Below are 13671 nucleotides of genomic sequence, written 5' to 3' on the forward strand. Positions count from 1 at the left end.
AGAGGTTTTTTTTTTCGTTTTAAAGCGAAAAGGAAAATTCAGGGCCGGCTTTTGTCTTTGTTGTCAGTAACCACAAACCGAAAACAAGAAATCAAAATTATCAAAAAGGACCAATTTGTGTTTTGGGGGTATTTTTTCCTGAAAATTTGTTTTTCGCTTAGAAGAATGGAAAAAAGAAAAAAAAATGGAAGGAACGTGACCCGGAAGTAGAAGTCATACCTCAAATAAAAGCGGTTTCAGGCACACAAAGATTTTATTTATTTTTTGTTTTTTTTAACTTATAAATAAAGTTGTCTTTTAGCAAAACGTTTCAAATATGCTCTTATTTATTTATGCAGCATGATTTAAAAGCATAATTATATTAGCTGCGGCTGTGGAGCGATGACCCTCAATTTGTATGGAGTGGCAAGAGTGCCAAAATGGAATAACAAAAATACGTCGTAAAAAACATTCATTTAAATAATTTATTAAATTATTTTTAAATAATTATTTACACTGTGACTTGAATGCATCTTACATTTGTAGATTGTACAGCTTTAAATTTGTCTCAAAACCCCATGTGGTCATGCAACGTGCCTGTAAGTGCATATAAAGCGATTCGTCCACATATATTTAAGGTTTTGTAACTGAGTGAAAGATGTTAGGTGTGGTTTTAGACAGTTGTACACACAGAAAGATTTTTGAAATGAGAAATGATCAGATTCATGAGCTGAGCTGAATAAATTGTGTGTAGATTTTTTCAGGTTTGGATGTACATTTGTAAAATAGTTTTACTTGTGAAGCACGAGCGCGTGAGCCCTCAAAATACACAAAAATCACTGTACGCATGAATAAATATTTAATAATATTTGAATGAAATGAAATTAAAATAGCAGAGAACAGACCTACTTATTTGTCTTTTTAAAACATATATCACGTATCTGGCAAGATTGTTAGGTATAAAAGGTCCATTAATGTGTAATGATTTGGAAAGGACATAAACACTGGACTAATTATGAAAAAGGCAGTAAAAAAATGGTACACCAGTATATCAAATAATATTGTTTCATCAACAGACTGTTCTGTAGATTTCTCTGTAAAGCATTATATGTACACATAATTCTCACAGCTAGAGTTTAGAATTAAGCTGGATAGATATTAAAACATTAATTCTGGAGCAATAGAAAATATTGGAGCACTTTAACAAATAAGCTTTACCTCAACAAATCAACGAGATATTTAAAGATTATCCCACTACATTCTCACCCAAAAAATCTTGTGTATGTGGTGAAACAGAAACAGTATTTCCCAATTTTACTTACAGTTTGGGCTGCTTTCCTCTGCCTTTGCTGTTGGTAATTTCATTTCAAATGCAATGAGTCCAAACCACTACCTATTCAACTGACTGTGACACTGCATTGACTCATTATCAGGGCTCTTTCTGTCTTGACTGTACTGGCTAACCAATCACATGCTCTGAAATGTTAAGTAATTTCATAAGCCTGAAATAATTAAATAGTGAAATAAATTAATTGTTCTTTTTAGCAAAAATGAATTTATATGTTATGTAATAATTACAAATTCCATAATTTATTGTTATTATTATAATTATGTATTTAATAAATCATTTATGGCTTTCACATTACACACATTTAATGGCATATATAAGAAATTATGTTTTTAATAAATTATTTATTTATTAATTTATTTAACATTTAAATAAATAAATAATTTAATGATTATTTAATCATGTATGTATTCATTTAATTTTGGCACTTGCGGTGCCCCATACAGGTGTCCCTTCTTAAATTGGGTCTTGTAAGCTATATCTGTATGAACCTGTATTTGTGCTTTAGGCATTTATCAGAAGAGCTGAAAGTCACCAAGAAAACTGGCAAGTAATGAGTCAATCAAGACTTATTCGTGATCAATAAAAGATTGGATTAATTAAATTTAAGTTAATGTGTGCAGGATAGTTTCAGCTTTAACTCTGGCAGTGTTCAGTGGTGTGAGAGTAAAGGGGGGAAAAGTAAAAAACAAAACAAATTTAAGTAGATTTTTCTTTGCATAATTTACATAAGGTATATATAACCTCCATAATGTTTCTCCTGTTGCTCCTGTGCAGGTTAGGTCTGCAGTCTAGTTCAGCATGAGATGTACCTCCATGAAAACCCGCTTTTAATCTTGATGTTACCTAACTAAGCACCAAAACTTGCTTCATGCAAACCTCTGGACTTGGATAATATCAGCCCATGGCAGCAGAGGTGATTCAGCAGCTGGCTCCATTTTTCATATATTACTCCATAACTCCTAACAGGACACCTCATCACATGACTGAACAGGATGCTTTGCATGTTTCTAGAAAAATGGTTGACCTTTATATCTGGCCAAGAAATAAAGTGCAGAATGCAAGACAGTATGAGATTTTGCATCACTGAAGTGTCTTTTCCATATCTCAGTGCTAAGGAGTACATGTGAGTGGGGCAATGATGATTTCAGCAGCTCTCTTATTCACAGGAGCACAGCAGGTAGCTCCGGATGTGTGATTTGGGAGACTTTTACATTCTACCTGACACAACTTCAAAGGGATTTGTGTCTCCTCCCAGTATCAAACGAATATCGAATGTGCAAATCTCTACACCATAGCGCCACTACTTAATTCTCTAAAATATAGCAAACTGTCAATCTTAACCAAACTTAAAGCATCATCTTCACAAACATGAAATAACCGAAGGTAAAGACATGAAACAAATATTTGTCTGACACCATTCAAAGTGTCAGTTTTTATCATGGGGTCAAATCCTGAAATTACTTCCCATAAATCAACAAATTTAAAACTGTGTATGTGCTTAAAAAAAACAATCAAACAAACCACACATGGCCAGACAGTAACAACTATTTATTATAAACACTGTACATCACAGAGATCCTAACCATTGATCCACATGTACACTACAGCTAACAACACTGATCTGGTGTGGACTCTTCATTGACCTTTTAAAAAAAATATTTTTTTCAACAACACATACATTGGACTTAGGTCCCAAAAAGATCATTTTTAATCTACTTTATTAAAAACACACAAGTGTCTGTAGTTATGAAAGAAAAAAAAAGTATAATTTAGATATACCCTTTTTCTTTTTGGAGCAGCCATTGACCTGGCGGCGTCAGTGTTCGACAAATATTTGTAAAGTGAAGTCAGCGTTTCACAGTGAAAGCAAACACTGCAGCTGTGGTGCAAGTCAACTGTCCTGCAGTGGAGAAGGAGGACCAGACGAGAGATCGGAGCCAATTGGGACAAATCTCTGAAAAACAAAATCAAGACAAATATTTATTCTGACTGTGTGTGCACATCAAACACATCAGACCACAGAGAATATTTAAGCTGCTGTCCTGATGCTCGAGTGTTCTGTGCAGCACTCTGATCACACAGAGTCGTATTTTGGTCAGTATTAAGTGCTTTAAATCTTACATCAGCTACAGAAGGAAAGAAAAAAAAAGAGAATACATAGACAAATAGAACTGAAATTAGTAGGAGCACAAATTGACTAAAAGGTTCAATTCGTGCTATACACAGCATGTTTTATACACCTTTAAAGCAAAACCAAACAAGAAAAGATCAAAATAAAGCAAATGTCGACAGTTTAATATTTATTTACCTCGTCTTACTGTATCCCTACTGCAGATGTACACCTGTAAATCGTCCTGAACTGTACTTTTTTCAAATATGGTTTAAACAACCTGTGAATACAGTTTGGAAGTAGATCATTTTGTACATCACATCTGCAGGATGAAAAAGTGTGAATTAATGTAGTTTAATAAATAATTAGTAATGTGTAATTGGTGAATAATAACCTTAATCCATTTATAATTCTTATAGCTTTCTTCTGAAGCTTATAAATTGGACTCGTATTTGTTTCTACACGAGTTTCTATGAGGGAACAACAAAGTAGGTACTCTCCATTTCTCAAGAAAACACAACATTTTAAGGAACATATTAGCTTATTTTTAATTTGACATCACCGAGGGTTCGAGGATCGCAGGCATCCAATGACAGATTTTCAGCCTCGATTTCTCTAGGTTCACTGAATCTTTTAATGATATTAAGTTCTGTACATGATGAGATATTCAAAGTCTTCATCATTTTATGCTGATGAACATTGTTCCACAATTTGTCGATGCAGTTTGGTGAACTTCTGTCTCTCTAAGATGCTATTTTTAAACCCAATCAAGTCATTGACCTGTTGCACATTAACCTAAATGTCTGTTTCTTTTAAACACCACTAACTTTTCCAGCCTTTTGTTGCCTCGTCACAACTTTTAGGACGTTTTGCTGCCTTCAAATTCAAAATGAGCAAAGATTTTTCTTAAAAAGAGAGATTATCTCAATTTAAATGTTTGACATTGCCTGTGTTTGGAAACCAGTGCATTTTGTTGTTATTTACATTTTACACAGCGTGCCAATTTTTTTGGAATTGGTGTTTCATAATGATGTGTAAAACCACAGAGGACACATGCTCATCAGATTACCTGATTTTGAATCGCTGGATAATAATTTTAGTGTCTGTAATTAGCTCGCATATCTTAGACACGTCATTACAGATCAAACGACAGATGATGAAGATGTTTACGGGGAAATGATACAAATGCACAAGCAAACATCTTCTTACGCAACTCTTCATGTGGAAACTAATGATAATAATGATACGATAATGATGCCATAAGATTATTACTGAAGAGAGAGTGGACTCAGCACATTTAAAGCTCTATTATCTCGTCATAAAAGTATATATATATTTTTTTTAGCTTAATGCTTCTGAGATTAATGTGTGTTCAGCACATCACTGATCTTTAATATGGACGCACTGGTACAGCTGTCTGTTTGTGAGAAAATAATGAAGTGTTTAATGTGACTTTATTGTTTTTTCCTGGACCACTGAGTCTGAAATAAAGATGGATTGATCTTCGTTTAAGATATCTTTAGCTTCATACACTGCTGCAACAGTTCTTTGTACACCGAGGGTGAAATTTCCAACTGATTTGTGCATAATTATCACACCCAATAATCAAACCGCCAAATATTATATACTCTGTTTTTCTATAACTGATAATTAACATTGCTTTAAAACGTTTATTCATAAGCTGTTCCAGATGGTCTTCATTTGAGCTTTTCTGTGCAACAACATTTCCAAAACATGCGCGCTGTCGGTCTATTAAACTGACTATTAAGCTGAAATGTTCACATAAATTATCAGAGAACAGCATCCAACCAAGAATGCACTGAAATAAAGCGACTCTTTCCAGAGTGCTGGCAAAAATGATATTTAAAAATGCTTTGATTCTACGCTATAAACAAAAGAAGAGGTGGTGAATGTTGTTTACGGGCACTTTACTTCTAAAAACACCAAAACCTGTTTAGTGGCATGCAACATAGGATCAGTGTGAGACTACAGCATCTGCACTGTGTGAACAGATGAAAACAAAATGTGGCTCCTTTCAGAATTTTCTTCCAGATTATGGCTTCTCTGAGGTTTTATGATAAGCAGTAGTTTGGAGAGCCAACGTATGACTGAAAGCGCTTTTTCTTTTGTGGTTATAGTGTGTCCGTTCAGAGGGCGATCATTTACTTTGGTCTTTCTGTTTATTTAACTTTTTTTAGTCAATTCAGAAGGTGATTTTGTGCCTCTGTGAGAATATCCACTTATCTGTGTGGATGCTAGAACTGCAAGGCCATGTGTCCTCCACATGGACTGCAGAGAACAACTACTCCTCTGTGGCGTCTGTGTTTCCTTTCCACTCTTATACAACACCAGTGCACAACAACAAGTCACCTCAAGGTGCTTTAAATACTGAGATAATGAGGTAAAGACCCTGCAGACAACCTTAACAATAAGATGATCCCCTATGACACCTTCAAATCCCTGCTGTAACATCACCTGTGTTGTGCTGGGTCCTATTTCTTTTATGTTTGTACCATCATGGTTTCCCTTTTCTTGGCTTTTCAAAATGGAATAATTTGAATAAAAGTCACAATAAACCAAAAATCTAAACCTGTGTTGTTCTGCCAACTATAATTTTCTTTAGAAGCACACTCTGAACTGAATACTTCTATCCAGCCACTTAACCTTGATCCAGTTCAGGGTTGCACTTTTGCTCTAGTCCAGCTGTCATAGAGCAAAACATGAGGTTCACCCTGGACAGGTGACCAGTCCATCACAGAGCTGACGCGGATAGAGAGCCACACACACTCACTTTCACACCTACGGCCAGTTTAGAGTTTTCACTTAGCCTAACACACGCGTCTTTAGACTGTGGGAGAAAACCAGAGTACCTGGAGAGAACCCACTCAGGCAGAGGGACAGCATGCTAGTATTTTCAATTCAATTAAAAAAAAAAAGAAGAAACCATAAAGCAGTGATATAAAGTTTATGTTACACTGCAGATTGTCAGAGCTACACTTACAGTGGACTCTTCGAAATGCAAAATGGAGGCCAGAGGGTTTCCACAGGAAGGTCGAAGGGGGGCAAACCCAGGAGGAGCCTGGACAGACGCTGATGTGTAGGTGGCCACCTCCTCGTCCAAACGCAGCTCCTCCAGGGGAGGAAAACGCTTGCGCAACATCAACACTGCAGAACTCACAGAGCAAGCCTTCTGACCAACGGGATCTGTGACAGGAGAAAAAATAAAATAAATATCTGCACAGTCTTCGTAAAAATTAATTAAAGAATTTAATTATTTAATAGCAGGACAATTGTGTGAATTTTTGTCACTTTTTAAATCAAATATTGTGGTTCTTTTACTCCTGGCACTCACTTTTATTCTACACTTTAATAAACGTCACAACAGGCACACGACATTGTTAACTCTTTCCCCCATAAAGACGACACTTGTGGTTTCCACACCTCGAAACCACTCGGTTCAGAAAACAGCTTAAATGGTTACTCCTAGTCAGCTTTCTAGGGGTTAAGGGGAGTGTGATCGATCAGAGTTACCTCTGTGCGGGCGCTGAACAGAAGGGTTGATCTTACAGCTCGGTTCTGGCACAGCTGGCACCTCGCTGTGCACTGGGAGCCCCTTTCTCTCTTCTGGTGAAACTGGAGCGCACTGATCCTGCAGAGCAGAGTCCCCCAGCTTCTCTAAACGTGGCACTCTGAACAACTTTTTGCCCGTCGAGAAAAAGATAACAGACTCTCTGTGCTGGGCCTGCAAGAACATCTGTTCTCCCACTAACTTCTCCTCCTCCTCCTCCTCTTCCTCATCGTTGGTCCTGCTCTTCTCCTCCTCTTTGTCACAGTGAGATTTACTCTGGAGACATGAATAGAAAACAAAAATACACTGATTGTTAAGCTACTACTTTAATCAGAAGAACTTAATTTAATGTGGATCGGTCGCTTCAAATTCTCACAGCTGAGGCTTGAACTGGTCGCTGCTCGCAATCTTTTTCTGTCACATTTGCGCTCTGCTCTCCTTCTTCATCAAACAGTCTCTGGACCACCTCCTGCAAAAGGTTAAAGGAACTGTAACTGACACAAAATAAAATGTGCATTTGTCCCCAAATATACTTAATATTTAATATACTTAATTATTATTATTATTATTATTATTATCTTTAAATCTATAGCGCATCTGTCATTATTCTATGTTAAAAAAAACTGTTAGAAATTATTCTTACAGGTTTTTGAGTTGAGAAATCTGGCTAAGATATAAAAAAACAACAAGTGTTCCCAGGCCACGAGAGTGATCTCTGCTTTTTACCTTTTCACACCTCATTTATAGGCCTCATTCAAAAAAAAAAAGAAGCTTCTAATCATTTCCCATCATAAGCATAAAACAACATAAAAAGTTATTTTATAAAGAAAAACTTAATGCATTTAAGTTTCCAAATCAGCCACAGCGCTCTCTTTCTGCTTCACCTCTTTTCCTGCGGCGCTGCCCAGAGTTTGAAGTGTTTTATATTTGGAAATGTTTTTCTTTAAGATTTAATTCCTTTGTTATTTATAATTCAGTTTGGTTTCATCATAGTCCAGACTGGGTTTGCTCATTTCATTTTCTCGTCTTTATTGTCCAATATGTTTATGTTTGTTATATTGTTTTTACATCTTTTTTTGTTTTGTGTAGTGTGGTGTGGTACAGTGGTTCCGAAATAAATGCAGCTGATCCCAAGCCTGGATAAATGGGAGGGTGAAAATAAGTGCCAAATCAACCATTCGCACCTGTCCGCTGTGGTGACCCGTTGGGAAATAAGGTGCTCAAAGTCATGATGGATAAACATTTATTGGGGGAGTTTGGAAGAGTTATTAAAACACAAGACAAAACACTTTTGAAGGCAGCTGATTCACAGTCACACCACAGCATGTTGTCCTGACCCAGTCTACAAGGACTGACACCAAGAACATTTCCTGTAAACTTTCAACCGTATACCGTAATCTGACCTTTAAAAATTTGCTTTCCTGATTTGGTTCATCGCTATTCCTGACTAAATCCTCAACTCCCCTGGCATTAAACAAGAGGAAAGTCAGAAGGCAGGCGCTGTCAGCTAAGGCTGGATTGAGATTTGTGAAAGGGAAATGAATAAGTTAACTGGATTTTTTTTCCCCTGCATCTCTGAGGACTAAAATCGAAGCACACCATCAGTACTAATCTGATCATTATCATTATTATTGAGGCCCACGGAGATTTAGATTTATTAATTTGGAAATTTCATTTGTGCCTGTGGAAGCTGTCAGACAAATAAAACCACAACAACAAAGACGTCACAATTACCAACACTAAAGACACAGAGGTAAAAGCAAAAATACGTGCAAGTGACACCATATCATACCTGATCAGATATTATATATCACCTGGATTTGTTCAACAGAGTTATACTAGAAGGTATAAAGAGATGCTTAGTGAGGCGTATTCGCAATGAAGGATGTCTTGCTCCTTCCCCACCGCTCATCACTCCCAAAGTTGGGATACTGACATTGTAGCTTAACATTTTAAAACCAAAAACTCAAAGATTTTTTTGTTAAAACTTTTTATGTGCTCATTTAGATTAGTTCCTGATTCCCTTTTATGGTTAAACAATATTTATGCAAAGTACTTAAGAACATCTTTTGGCACTGCCACACACACACACACACACACACACACACACACACACACACACACACACACACACACACACACACACACAAATAAACGGTATAAAATAATAAGTTAAGTCAGGGTTTCCCAGCTCACCTCCTGTCGGGGCTGAAGGTTGGTTTTGCAACTCTTGAATCCAGGAGTGCCGTATGGTGACTGATGCCATTTCTGCAAACAGAAGCATCATGAGTTAAGGCGGTGATTGTGCACAACACAACAGACTACCTGGACAGAGTGCCAACATACAATAAATACATACTGACCATAGCAGACAGGGGCTGATTTCTGGTGTTGCGGACTCTCTGTGGGGTCCATTTGTTCAGCGGCGTCTCTTTGAGTGCTGCTGATGCTGCTGCTAAGGAGAAAAAAGCCACGTCACATCAGATTAAAAGGACAACGAGATAAGGGTGATTTGGGTTTTATAAAGATAACGAGTGGAGCAATGCTGCATCTTACTTGCTGGCACAGCAGTCGCCTCTGGACGATTTTTTCTAACCGGCACTCTCTGAGCCTGAAGAAAGAAGAAATTATTTCAAAGGCAGCACTAAAAAAAAGCAAAAAAGCTATAACAACAATGTAACAAGTATGAGGAAGTACAGAAGTGAACACAAATTTACTGTGTAGATTGAAGTCGCCCTGCTTGGTGGACAGACTGAACTTCGGGGTGTTGTGCCCACAGGCCCTCCAGCTTTCACTCCCTCGTTCTGGAGGATGCTTTGCAGCGCAGCGGGGTCTGGAGAGAACTGCACAGACTTCACTGATCCTGTGAGAAAAGTACAGACAACAATCATTTAAATAATATGACCTAAGTGTAATACTGAACATTATGAACACCCAACTAACACTGCCTGATGTTTAGTTTGAATAAAATTGGCTTCCAGTTATTGAGACTCATAATTGTGGCATTTTTACTTGGGGATTTTACACAGGACGAGAGAACACACATGTATAGTGAGATATATTTATATAGTATTTCAAAGGGACTGCTCAGCCATCTACTATAAAATAATTCTTTTACAATGTTCACATATATGTGCCGAGCGCACGCTGTGTTCTCCATCTTACACTGACCTGCAGGGGGTCCAGCTTTCTGCCGGCTCTTCATGACGGACACTCGCTGGGGCTGCACACATGATCATTGGACACCTTTAAAAAATGTTTACCTGCTGCAACTACAGGCATTTAAAAACAAGCAAACAAAAAAAAAAGCATGATAAAGAATGCACCGCTATGAATCCAACTCACCAAATAGTTGTACGATTTGGACTGTAGAGTCGTAGGCGCCGGACCTGTGACGTCCACTCCTTCGTTCCGGAGGATGCTAAGCAAAGCCGCATGGTCAGGCTGGAAGTTCTCCCCCTTTTCTATAATGCAAAAGAAAAAAAGCCCAAGAGAAACTCTCTTAATATCTTCATTTTCACTAGATAAAATAAATGGATTTCCATGGATTTAAAAGAGTGAGGGAAATACAGCCTGCGAGCTTTAAGTGATTATCCACAAAATATAGGTGGAAGTTTGTGCCTTAGATGCGATAAATAAACAAGCTTACCACCTTTTGAAGAATTGCACTGCGTGGTCCGACTAGCATGCACTGTTTTTGAATGGTCTTTTAGACTGAGCAGGTTCATGCTATTCAAACAGACCTCTGCACTGGGAGCAGGCTGTGCAGAAGTAGCAGCACTATCAGGAAGGGATGACATAGCGGTGGACAAAGATGAAGCCTGAAATGTGCTGGAAGGCCCAGTTGGTCCTGACAGGTGGGAAGCATCTTCTGTTGTCTTTCCGAGAGGCTTCCCTGCAGCTTTGGTTGAGTCCTTGTTGTCGTTTAAAGCGGTTGGATGTTTAGACAGTTTTGTGTTTGCATGAGTCCTAAGCTTTGGGACAGCCAGAGGTTGGTTTTCAGCAGCCGTTCTTGTGCTTTTGGGCTGTGACAGGTTAAAAGGTACAGGCCGAGTGAGTGGCTTTTTCTTCGGCGCTTTTCGCTGCAGAAAAAGGAAAACGCTTATTAAACACATCAGACTAACCCGAGTAAATAAAAATATGGAAATCTACAGGATCAAAAGGAGATGCTTACAGCCAGAGGTTTCTCCTCCCACCTGCAGTGGGACTGACTGAAGTCCGAGGGAGTCTGAAGATGGAGGGACTTTGCAAGCACCGGAAGCCTGCTTATACCTGCTCGCAGAGGTGCCTTTTTACCGATGGCTGAGCTTCCTGGATCTTTGTTCTCGATATCTTTGTTGGAAAGGTGAGATGCTGACATGGGTTTGGAAGGCTTTGGGTCCGCTACCTTTTTGTTTTGTTCATTCTTCATTCTGAAAAAAGAAAACCGGTCAGCTTTGTCACACAACCCAGCTCGAGGCTGGGAAATCACCAGAGGCAGCATGCAAAGGGGGAAAAAAAGGGGGGGGGAGAAAAACTGATCCAAGGACAAACAAAACCAGACAAGATGGGAGGCAGATACAGGAGAGGAACAAGCTGCCTGACATTTTTAATACCAGTACTGATTTGACACCTGAGACTTAGAAAGGTGTATTTTACTATGAGACAAACAAATAAACACGCTTCTGTAGACAGACCAAATAAGTCCCAGCTCTTAAATTCTATATCAGTAACTGCTGGCTCAAATCATCAGTCTCACCTCATAAAGTCACTGCGGATTTTATTCTGACTCTGTTGACGAAGGATTGGAGAAGTGTCCATGATGAGGAGATAAAGCTGTGAGGAGCAACTGAAGCAACTAAAGACAGAAAGAAATTAAAGCTGAGCAACCAAAATACCAAACAGGCTTATAACAAGGGTAGTATGGAGATGGGCAAAAGACACCAAACATGCAATGAAAACAACAACAAAAAAGACACACAAGACTTTAAAACGTTAACATGTGCTAATTTAAAATTCTCAAACAATCTGTCTAATCGTAAAAGCGCATGCCTGTTAGTAACACAGTACAAACCATCGTGCTGACTTGTGAAAATTACCCCAGAGAAGCTAGCTTTACCCCGATGACAAGCCTGGCTACATACGGACCTTCTGTGTTCCTATAATTCAACAGAGTATCCGTTTCTTCCTTCCGATCATCCAGTAAAGTATTTCAGACCGGAACAGCTCCAAATGTTTTGGTTTATCGGGTGTTTTGTGCAGATTTAAAAACCACTAGCCCCGTCCTTTCTCACCACAGTGGGCTGTCAACTTCCTGGACTCATATGAGTTTGTAAAAAGCGCGCTTTGCCATTGGTCGAAATAAGAGTCCGTATCAGCCAATGGCCGCGTGCGCTTTGGTCAGGATAACGTCTTCGACCAATGAGAAATGGAGTTTCATAAACAACTCCATGGTAACGACGCGAAAGTTGTTTTACCACGTGACCGCGTGTTGCCGCGGCTTCCCCCTATGTGCAAAGTAGAGAAATTCAGATAAACATATAATAATAATAATAATATCATAATAATAATAATAATAATAATAATAATAATAATGTAATCTACATAAAGCGGAGCCATTTCAAGGATATAGACTTCCAGAGCTAAAGTAAGTGGAGTTTGATTTAGTGACAAATTATGAGGAATATTAAAATAATTTTAGATTTTTTGTTATTTTGATTTTATTTTCAGATATTTTAATATATACATTGTTTAAATCAATGGGATTACGTCAGTTACTGACGTAATTGTTTTGTTTTGTTGTTGTTTTTAATTTACATATTTGAATATTGATGTCAGAGGTTCTTAAATTCATTGGACAGCACTAAGATAAAGTCAAGCTACCAAGCCATTCTGCATTTGTTAGTATTTTATATGCAAATATAAACAATATAAGTTAAACTTAGCTAACAAGAAGTCTACATTTAACAGACAGCTGCTAAAGTAGCAGGGAGACAAGCTAACTTAACGTAAAGCTAATGCAGTGATCTTAGAGAAACAGTTTGTGCTGCCCAAAAATCTTTTAATCATCCCTGAAAATTCACCCTTAGGTTAGATCTGCAGTGCTCAGAGAAACTGCAAAAAAACCTAAGAGCTACATTTCAGACTCTGGAGGCCTAAGTCAGGATGTTAAAGGTTAAAGTTCATGACAGTACGATTAGAAAAAGACTGAACAAGTATGGCTTGTTTGGTAGGGCTGCCAGGGAAAAGCCTCTTCCCTCTCAAAAGAACATGGGAGCACAGCTTCGATTTGCAGAATTATATCTGAACAAACCAGAAGATTTCTAGAACAGTGGGTAACATCACCAGTGGAGGGCTGAAGATTTGGGCTTGTTTTGCAGATGCTCTGTGGCCTTGACTCAGGAAACAAAGTGGGTCCTCTACCAGTTGGAAGGTCAGTGGATCAATCCATGTGGCAAAGTACGCTTGGGGGAAGGTACCCCGAGTTTCCACCAGTGTAATCCCAGTGTGAGCGCATGTGAATGTTAGAAAGCCTTTGGACATTGATACAAGTGCTGTAACAACGTGTGTGATTGGGTGAATGAGACTTGTAGTAAAAAGCATTTTGAGTGCTCAACTATACAGAAAGGTGCTATATACATGCAAGGCCAGTTACCATTCACTGTCACTTAATTGGCTCTTTAT

The 13671-nt window shown here is 38.2% G+C and overlaps 1 protein-coding gene across 2 annotated transcripts; it reads right to left on the reverse strand.

Moving 5' to 3' along the window:
• Positions 1-2896: 2896 nt before the first annotated feature.
• troap (trophinin associated protein) lies at positions 2897-12271 on the reverse strand. 2 transcript variants are annotated; one of them, XM_063464569.1, is made up of 14 exons: positions 12136-12271; positions 11747-11845; positions 11183-11420; positions 10658-11090; positions 10354-10472; positions 10180-10231; positions 9726-9871; positions 9565-9619; positions 9372-9460; positions 9205-9276; positions 7385-7477; positions 6972-7284; positions 6442-6644; positions 2897-3284 (listed from the first exon to the last, which is right to left on the reverse strand). In XM_063464569.1, the coding sequence occupies exons 2-14, from the start codon at positions 11806-11808 to the stop codon at positions 3222-3224; spliced, it is 1938 nt and encodes a 645-aa protein (XP_063320639.1). In that variant the 5' UTR covers positions 11809-11845; positions 12136-12271; the 3' UTR covers positions 2897-3221. The 2 variants fall into 2 exon arrangements, with proteins under 2 accessions (XP_063320639.1, XP_063320638.1); XM_063464568.1 differs by having other exon boundaries at positions 9372-9463.
• Between the last annotated feature and the right edge of the window lie 1400 nt (positions 12272-13671).

This window comes from Pelmatolapia mariae, linkage group LG20 (genome assembly GCF_036321145.2).
Source record: "Pelmatolapia mariae isolate MD_Pm_ZW linkage group LG20, Pm_UMD_F_2, whole genome shotgun sequence".
Classification (NCBI taxonomy): domain Eukaryota; kingdom Metazoa; phylum Chordata; class Actinopteri; order Cichliformes; family Cichlidae; genus Pelmatolapia; species Pelmatolapia mariae.

Coding starts and splice junctions, on each gene's coding strand:
- troap (XM_063464568.1), bottom strand. CDS start 11,808: ATGGACACTTCTCCAATCCTTCGTCAACAGAGTCAGAATAAAATCCGC. Junction 9,464..9,564: donor GGCGACTGCTGTGCCAGCAA/GTAAGATGCAGC, acceptor TTTTCTCCTTAG/CAGCAGCATCAGCAGCACTC. Junction 3,285..6,441: donor TGCATTTCGAAGAGTCCACT/GTAAGTGTAGCT, acceptor TTTGTTTTTCAG/AGATTTGTCCCAATTGGCTC.